Source organism: Gossypium hirsutum, chromosome D01 (assembly GCF_007990345.1).
Source record: "Gossypium hirsutum isolate 1008001.06 chromosome D01, Gossypium_hirsutum_v2.1, whole genome shotgun sequence".
NCBI classification, from domain to species: Eukaryota; Viridiplantae; Streptophyta; class Magnoliopsida; order Malvales; family Malvaceae; genus Gossypium; species Gossypium hirsutum.
Genome location: NC_053437.1, coordinates 63,765,703 through 63,775,583, shown reverse-complemented (window position 1 = coordinate 63,775,583; position 9,881 = coordinate 63,765,703). Strand labels below are relative to the sequence as shown.

General features: G+C 29.8%; 2 protein-coding genes across 2 annotated transcripts; both read left to right on the top strand.

Moving 5' to 3' along the window:
• Nucleotides 1-390: 390 nt before the first annotated feature.
• LOC107903152 (geranylgeranyl pyrophosphate synthase, chloroplastic) lies at nt 391-1,269 on the top strand. Its single transcript, XM_016829196.2, has one exon. It carries the CDS (start codon nt 406-408, stop codon nt 1,267-1,269), a length of 864 nt encoding a protein of 287 aa, XP_016684685.2. The 5' UTR covers nt 391-405.
• Nucleotides 1,270-5,777: 4,508 nt separating this feature from the next.
• On the top strand, nt 5,778-8,722 carry LOC107903153 (beta-glucosidase 44). The gene is made up of 11 exons (XM_016829197.2): nt 5,778-6,008; nt 6,099-6,157; nt 6,281-6,356; nt 6,456-6,527; nt 6,686-6,773; nt 6,875-7,127; nt 7,214-7,329; nt 7,530-7,747; nt 7,832-7,863; nt 8,079-8,181; nt 8,291-8,722. The coding sequence occupies exons 1-11, from the start codon at nt 5,789-5,791 to the stop codon at nt 8,566-8,568; spliced, it is 1,515 nt and encodes a 504-aa protein (XP_016684686.2). The 5' UTR covers nt 5,778-5,788; the 3' UTR covers nt 8,569-8,722.
• The last annotated feature ends 1,159 nt before the right edge of the window (nt 8,723-9,881 follow it).

Sequence of the window (9,881 nt, the reverse complement as noted above, 5' to 3'; positions counted from 1 at the left end):
TTAAACTAAATATCTATTTATAATAATTAATAATTATTATACAGCTATTAAACTATTAATTTTAATTCTTATACAATTATTAATTATTATAAATAAATATTTAGTTTAATGAGAATGTTTTCAATTAATAGAATAGATACCTAGAATGCCAATTTATTATAATGTTTTGTTCTTTTCCATCAATTTAACCCTTATATTTTTAATAATTTATTAATAGTTTAATAATTTAACTATAAATAATTAGGGATGATAATGAAGCGGGATAGGTCGATACGGAATCTGTCGAGCGATTCGTGTTTTACCATCCATATAAATAACACTCAGTTCAACAATGGCACTACATACCAATTCAAAAGCTTCATTATGCAAGGCAGTCCATTTCAAGGATTCGAATTTGAAGCATACATGGCCATGAAGGCCAAAAAGATTAACAAAATGCTTGATGAAGCAATACCATTGCGACATCCATTAAAACTTAATGAAGCAATGAGGTACTCTCTTCTAGCTGGTGGCAAACGTGTACGTCCCATTCTTTGTATTGCTTCATGTGAACTAGTCGGAGGTGATGAATCATTAGCAATGCCAATAGCTTGTGCTATAGAAATGATACATACAGCATCATTAATCCATGATGACCTTCCTTGTATGGACAACGATGATCTTCGAAGAGGTAAACCAACAAACCACAAAGTTTTCGGTGAATCAACCGCCGTTCTTGCTGGTGATGCATTTCTTTCCTTTGCTTTCGAACACATTGCTTGTAACACAAATAACGTTTCACCAGATCGTTTGGTTCGAATTTTTGCCGAGTTGAGTTCAGTGATAGGATCAAAAGGGCTTGTGGCAGGTCAATTTGTGGATATTGAGAGTGAAGGAAAAGCAGTGAGCTTGAAAGAATTAGAGTACATTCATGTTCATAAAACAGCTAAGCTATTAGAAGCTTGTGTTGTTTGTGGTGTAATAATAGGGGGTGGAAATGATAATGATATTGAAAAGGTTAGAATATATGCAAGGTTTATAGGGTTGTTATTTCAAGTGGTGGATGATATTTTGGATGTGACTAAGTCATCAGTGGAGTTGGGGAAGACAGCAGGCAAGGACTTGGTTAGTAATAAGGCAACTTATCCAAAGGTGATGGGTATTGACGAGGCTAAAAATTTTGCTTACCATTTGATGAATCAAGTTGTTCAACAGCTTGCTTGTTTTGATACTGCAAAGGCTGCTCCATTGTATCATTTGGCATATTGTATTGCTAATCGACAGAACTAATTACTTGTACTTATTGATATGTAATTGGAATAAAATTTTGTTGATGTAACCTTTGAGTATGAGTTTTATGTAGGTAAAAGTATCGTGCATATCTTTATATTAGGAGTCAAATTGTATTTTGCTCCATCTATTATAAAAACGAGCAAATTAGTTCCCGTACATTAGATCAAAAAGTAAATTGGTCCTTTATATTAAAAAATTCATCTGTTTGTATTGTTAAAAACTAACATGGTTGACGGAATAACTAGACAGTGACACATGACGAGCCACGTGCACATCATACCGACGTATATAGACTAGTTTTTAATAGTAGAAATGGCCGGTTTGCTCTTTAATCTAACATAAAAGGACTAATTTGCTATATTTTTTAGTAGAGGGGGCAAAATACAATCCAACCCCTAGTACAAGGGCCTCCATGATACTTTTACCGTTTTATGTACTATTAGTGAATAATAGTATGACATCTTATCATTAAATAAAATAAAAAATAGTGGAAGACTTATAAATAAATACTAATAATTTTATTTAAACATAATTAATTATAACTATTATAAATAAATACTCAATTTTAGTTCTCAAGTTTGTTATGTCATAATTTTCTTCATCGATTCCAATTTCGTGTACTTTTATTATTTGTGAAAAATATATAATTAATTTAAATATCCTAAAATTATTATTCATGCAATATTAAGTTTTGATTTACACAATATCAATATTTTGAATATTTTATGTAAGGACAATATAATTTTTAGTTCCTGGACTAGACAACTGATTCCACTTTGCTACATGTACTTTTTTTTATTTATTTTAATATTTGAATTTGGTAACTAAATTCATTTTAGTCCCTAAAATTTAACAATATAAAAGTTTAGTCTTTAATATTGTGTCGCATCATCGCTTAAAATTTTAAATTTTTTGATAAATTTCCAGTGATAACATGATACAATCTTAAAATATTGCATACAGTGTTTTAATAACTACCACTAGTTCCGGATTATGTTAACCTTCAAACATTTTTTAAATATACGTATCACATTGTATATTTGATCAAACTTCAAGTGCTAAACATGACATCAACCCATAAATAAACAAGAAAGAAAGTCTGCGGTTCTTAGCCTGCAAAAAAAAAAAAAATCTGAATTAAGAGTACTGAGCTGCCATGAAAAGCCTGGTGTACCTTTCTTGTAAAGAACACTTGCATGAGTTGAAGGCTTTGATTATTCCATAAGTGCCTTTCAAAGCTTCTCCCCATAACATAGTATTTGTAATTGCATAGCCAGGCAGCAGCTGCGTCTCAAACTTCAAGGCTTTTGTTTCTTTAATCTCTCGGTCATGCATGCATGCATTAATGCTCCACTTGGCTGATGCAGTGATGCCTCTGCTGGTTCGGGTTCACAGCTGAGTCCCTGACTCACTATACCATCGTCTTGTTTTGTTCGTATTGTTGTTGGGCTCTATGTCAAGTGTTTTTTCTAGGTCTTACCCTTGAGTATTGTTATATAGGGTATTTCTATTTTCCAATGGTTTTTTAGTAAGATATGTCGTACTCTTTTGGGCATTTTCCACCTTTGTTCTTAGACACAACCCTTATATGTCAATAGGATAGTATAAAGATTGGTAAAAGTATTATAGAAGCCCTTGTATTAATAAATAGATTGCATTTTTTCCTATATGCTAAAAAATAGACAAAATAGTCTTTATATGTTGGATTAAGGAGTAAATTGGTCATTTTTGTTAAATATTTCATCCATATCTATTGTTAAAAATTGGTCTTTGTACGTCCAAATGAAGTACACGTGACATTTCATGCGTAACTGTTTGGTTATTTTGTTAGTCATGCCAATTTTTAACTGTAAAAATGGATGAAATTTTTAACACAAAAGATGAATTTGCTCTTTAATCTAATGTATAGGTACTAAATTACCAATTTTTGAATAAATGGAGCAAAATACAACCTAACTCCTAATACAGGATCATCTTTTACCTAGATTAAATCCCAAATTAGTATAAATTTGAAAGTTGAATACAAGTCATTTGGTACTTCGCTTATAATTCAATCGACATTTTATCTTCATTCTAGAGGTCTAGCTCTAGATGGGAAAATGGAAATATTTCTATACATGTGTTTTCTTTATAATCAAGATATCCTTCATTTTCGTTTTCCTGTTCGTAGAAACCATTTTTTTCCAATAACATCAGCTCTAAAGTTTAATTTGAACTTGAATCTTCATTTTCAGAATGTGATGCGTCTTACCACTCTACCCAACATTTGTTAGTTTTTGATACACATATATATTCAATGTACGGAAACAAGTGTAAATAAATATCCATGTCTCAAGTGTGAGATGTGTTATGATGATTGTTCACTTCATTACTTAAATATGTGTTTAAGAGTTCAATCCCCACCCATAAAAATATAGCATATTTAAGGGCAAAGGCAGAACATTTTTTTAGGGGGGGCCGAATGAAATTTTATTTTTTTGTAGTCTATATCTTTATAATTTTTAAAGTATTAAATTAAATTTTATAATTTTAGGAGACCAAAGTACAATTTTATCTTTACTAATTTAAAATTTTAAAAAAAAATTAGAGTGACTAAATGATAATTTTTTATTTTAGGGGAACCGGACCAATACCAACCCTTAAAATCGCTTCTAAATATATTTTATGATCAATCATTTATACACTCGCAATAAAAAAATTAGCGAGCACTAAAATAGCCTGATTAAAAAGAAAAAGTCCTGCCTCGTACTCATCGAAGTTCCTGTATGATTCATTATATGTATACGAAACCAATGAACCCTATCCCTTATCTGACTAACCATTATGAGAAACACCATCATCATCATCATCATACTCTGCATGCCAGCTCTAGGTGAAAACCCTACCTCGTATATATAAAAGTTTCAAAACCCTGTTTTTGTTGATGTCTGTTGGATGTCTTCGTTTTGCAAATATCCATGCATCCTCCATGTATGTGTGGTCGGCTCGGTTTTTGTAGCAGCAACAACAGTGTTTGTGTTATTCATATACAGTTGCCATGTAAAAGGACCAATAATTATTACTATATTGTAATAGTAAAGTTGGTGAAGGGCAGCGTAGGCTACTGAATTTATTACTTGGTTGAATTTTACTATTAATCTTTGCATTTTATAAAAATTGTAGATTTAGTATTGTATTTTAATTTAGCTATTTTTAGCTTTTTATTTTTAAAATTCTTAAATTACAGTATTCACTAAACGATAATTATTAAATTTATTATATTATGCTATTTTCAAAATCTGATATGTCGACATATTATTACATGTGTAATATCATGTTAGCTTGTTACTCTTAGATAGGTGTAACATCGATGTAATATCCTTTACCCAGATTGTTGACGACCCTAGATAGGTGGCACTACATTTGATGCTCGAAAGCAACTTCCAACTATACTCAAATCTCCAATAATTCAATCTCAATCATACCAAGTCTTTAGCTAAGAGTTAAAATTATACAATTTAACTTAGTATCATTAGACAAAATCAAACGATATCATACTTTAGTCTAAATACATGCCAACTTATAACAAAAGTTCAAAAAGCACAACAAAAAATAGATATTTAAAAGGCTTGGAAGTGAATCCTACGACATAGAATCCAAAGACAATCTTCTCAGATTTATCCTCATATTTTATTAAAATTTTCATGTTATATATTGAAATTTTGATATAATGTAATACTATATATATATATATAAAAGCTCATACATGTAATTGATTGTGATCTTCATGTTGAGAGCTAATGGAAAGCTAACTAAAGCTTATTCAAAAAGCCTACATAGCTAGTAAAGACAACATTAATTATTATTTTATAATGATAAACTTTAGGCAATTTTTGATAAAATTTTTGTTCAGTTTCATCGAGTTTATCATAGTATTGTAACAAATTAAAGATTGGAAGAATGAACCAAATAATATATTATTCGAATGATATATTTTTCGCATAATTTTCTAATAATGCATAAAAACTTGTGAATATGTCAAACTATTCAAAATTAAAAACTAATATAATGTCGGAGGCAATCTCCTTCAGTTAGAGATTTATAGATTTGATCAAATTTCGTTTTTATTCAAATTTATTTGAGATAAAATTACGATGATTTCTAATTTATTTTACTTTTGTTAAACTTGTAAAGAGAACTATTTTCTTTCATATGTTCATTTCTTAAAACATTTTCTTTATAAAATTAGAAATATAAATTAAGGGAAAAAGTGAATATGAGAGAATAAAGTCCTAATAAAAATTTTAATTAGTGGTTACCATAATTTTTTTTCTGTTTTCATTATACATGTAATTAGTTATAGATTCTCTAAAATCAATAAAATATTGAATAAAAGATTTGATTTTTTTGATTTGATTTCAAAATATTATATTCTAAAAAAATCATTTGGCATCAAAATTTTCATCCCACACCTCTCTATAAATAGGGATGGCTAACAAGGTTTTTAATTCATTAAGAAAACCAAGCCTTAACCACCATGAAGCCTTTAGTGATTTTACTATCTTTCACTTTTTTTAGCACAACTTTATATGCAAATTCTCATTCACAACAACATTTTGACACTGGAGGCTTGAGTAGAGAAAGTTTTCCAGAAGGATTCTTATTTGGAACAGCAGCATCAGCGTACCAAGTGGAAGGAATGGCTAGTGAAGATGGTAGAGGACCTAGCATATGGGATGCATTTGTTAAAACTCCAGGTTAAATGAAATGGTTTCTCTTTTCTTTTTCTTCTCTGTGGCTATGTTTTTTTATTCTAATGCTAAATGATTCGATCTGACTTGAAACAGGACATATTGCAAATAATGAGACTGGTGAAGTTTCTATTGATCAATATCATCGCTATAAGGTATCTTTTTTCTTTTTTATTTCACATTACATTTCAAGAAAAACATCCACTTTCTTATTCCTGTGTGAAGCTCCCCATGTTCCCAATTTCATCACTACCTATTGTCTTCCTTCTTGTTTGCAGGAAGATGTTGATTTGATGCAGATGTTAAATTTTGATGCCTATCGATTTTCAATCTCGTGGTCGAGAATTTTTCCAAGTATATAAGCTATTTGTTTCGATTATATCAATAATAAACTAATTTGAAATAATTATCATATACATTTTAAGACTAATTATTAAAAAATCATACTTGTAGATGGGACAGGAGAGGTAAACTGGAAAGGAGTTGACTACTATAATAGATTGATTGACTATTTGCTAGAAAAAGGTACGTATATTTACAAATACATACACAAGTTGAGCATACTTAATATAATATTTTCAATGGCTTGATAAAAGAAAATACGAATTTGGACCAAACAAATGATATATAAAAGAATTATAATTATGCACGTGTGAAATTTGTAACATGTGGCATGAACGCAGGAATCACTCCACACGCAAATTTGTATCACTACGATTTGCCACTAGCACTTCAGGAAAAATATTTAGGTTTGCTGGACAGACAAGTTATGTAAGTCCAAAAACAATCAATATTTTTCAAAGAGAAAAGCTAATATTCGAGAAATTTTGCTTAAATTGGAAAATAATTTTTCTATAATTTGAATTTTGTAGCCAGGATTTTGCTGATTATGCAGAGTTTTGTTTCAAGACATTTGGTGATAGAGTAAAGACTTGGATGACTTTCAATGAACCGAGAGTGGTTGCTGCTCTTGGTTTTGACAATGGCATCAACCCTCCTAATAGATGTTCAAAGAAATTTGGAAATTGCACTGATGGAAACTCTGCCACCGAGCCTTATATTGCAGCACATCATTTGATTTTAAGTCATGCTGAAGCCGTTAAAAGATATCGTGAAAAATATCAAGTAATTGTCTAGAAATTGTTGTTTTCCTATTTTACGTAGATGTTTAATATACTTATTTGAATGAATTTGATGAGATCTCTTTTCAGGCTAAACAAAATGGAAGAATAGGTATTTTCTTGGATTTTGTTTGGTACGAACCTCTAACAAGATCTAAAGCTGACAATTATGCTGCACAGCGAGCAAGAGACTTTCATATTGGATGGTAAAATCTCTGATGAATAGACAAATTAATCATCCAATAGAAATGCTTATATGTTTTAGAAAATATAATAAATGAAACATTTCTCAACCAAAAGACCGAAAATATACCAACATTAACTTCATTTTCTTTCAAAAATTCATATCCAAAACATATTGTTATTGAAGTATAGTCTCCAACTTTTTGTGAATTTGATTTTGTAGGTTTTTGCACCCTCTAGTTTATGGAAAATATCCAAGGACAATGCAGAAAATTGTAAGAGAAAGGCTTCCAAAATTCACCAAAAGTGAAGTGGAGAAAGTGAAAAACTCATTTGATGTTCTTTGTCTGAACCATTATACTTCGTACTACATATACGAACCGCATCAACCTCCATCTAATGTGACTGGTTACCAACAAGATTGGAATGCTGGGTTTGCTTGTAATTTCATCATCTCTTTTTTCCATCGATTTTTTTTATTGTTTCCATACTATGAACTAATTAATTTATGTTTTAATTTAACAGATGAACGCAATGGTGTGCCAATCGGTCGCCGGGTAATTATTGTGCAATTATATTATCAACTTTTTCAATCTATTAATGCTTTTTACAAAACATAAATTAATATATAAAAAGTATTATGCTCAATTTTGACTTTGGTGGAAAATTTAAGATGATTATCTTCAAAATGAAAAATTGACGGCATTTTCAATCTATAATATTCTTAATCATGTCAATTTTAGCTCAAGTGCCTAATTTACAAGAAATGCAGGCCCATTCCGAATGGTTATATGAAGTTCCATGGGGTATGTACAAAGCAGTAACATATGTAAAAAAACATTATGGAAGCCCTAATATAATTCTCTCTGAAAATGGTGAGACCACAAATATTTCAATTCTAATATAAATTTTTTGTTTGTCCATTTTTTATTTCTTTAAAGCAAGTGTATCTAATTATTATTTTGTGTTGTTAATTAATGACAGGAATGGATGATCCTGGCAATCTCACATTTCCTGAATCGTTATATGATATTAATAGAGTAAGCTTTTATAGAAGCTACTTGAAGGAATTGAAAAGAGCTATGGATGATGGAGCTAATGTCACTGGCTACTTTGCTTGGTCAATTCTAGACAATTTTGAATGGTTATTAGGATATACCTCAAGATTTGGTCTGGTATATGTTGATCACAATGATCTCAAGAGATATCCCAAACTCTCGGCATATTGGTTCAAGCAAATGCTCGAAAGAAAGAATTCCTAGGATTGATTAAAAATACTTTTTAGGACCTTAATGTCGTTTTAGATTTTTTTAATCGTGATTTTGGTTTTAACTTTTCTATTTAGAATAATCTCTTTCTAGATTTATCATTTAGAGATTTTGTAATAAATTAATATATAAAAAGTATTATGCTCAATTTTGACTTTGGTGGCAAATTTAAGATGTTTATCTCAAAAATGAAAGTTTGATGGCATTTTCAATCTTTAATATTCTTAATCATGTCAATTCTAGCTCAAGTGTCTAATTTACAAGAAATGCAGGCCTACTACGAATGGTTATATGAAGTTCCATGGGGTATGTACAAAGTAGTAACGTATGTAAAAAAACGTTATGGAAGCCCTAATATATTTCTCTCCAAAAATGGTGAGACAACAAATATTTCAACTCTAATATAATTTTTTTGTTTGTCCATCTTTTATTTCTTTAAAGCAAGTGTATCTAATTACTATATACTTTTCTTAATTAACGACAGGAATGGATGATCTCGGTAATCTCACATTTCCTGAATCGCTATATGATATTAATAGAGTAAACTTTTATAGAAGCTATTTGAAGGAATTGAAAAGAGCTATAAATGATGGAGCTAATGTTACCGGCTACTTTGCTTGGTCAATTCTAGACAATTTTGAATGGTTATTAGGATATACCTCAAGATTTGGTCTGGTGTATGTTGATTGCAATGATCTCAAAAGATATCCCAAGCTCTCGGCATATTGGTTCAAGCAAATGCTCGAAAGAAAGGATTCTTAGGATTGATTAAGAATATTTTTTAGGATTTTAATGTTGTTTTAGGTTTTTTTATCGTGATAATCTCTTTCTAGATTGTTATTTAGAGATTTTGTAATAAACTATTTTGTGAAAAATTTTTAATTATACATTTTGTTGTGAAAAATTTTCTTTAGCTATACTATTTTATACTCTAGCTTCTCTTTCTTTTTCGTTTTACACGTTCCTCGTGTTAGAACGCATAAAAATTTGTACTAAAACTAAATAGTGAATCAAAATGTTCACCCGATCAATTCATATTGAAACAATTTAAAAATTCTAACAATTTTGTTTTATACTTTCTTATCCTATTCTTATATATAGACATATAATCTTTTATATAAGAGAATGAACTTTATTGATAATACTTCCCAAAAAAATCATAGATATTTTTTAAAGCATATACTTCAACCCATTTTATTTGCATCTTTTATTTGTTAATTAATAAAATTATATATTTATATTCAATATTATTGAGGCACTTAATGTGAGATGTGTTTCCACAATGTCTGAAGTAGTGCCCATTACTT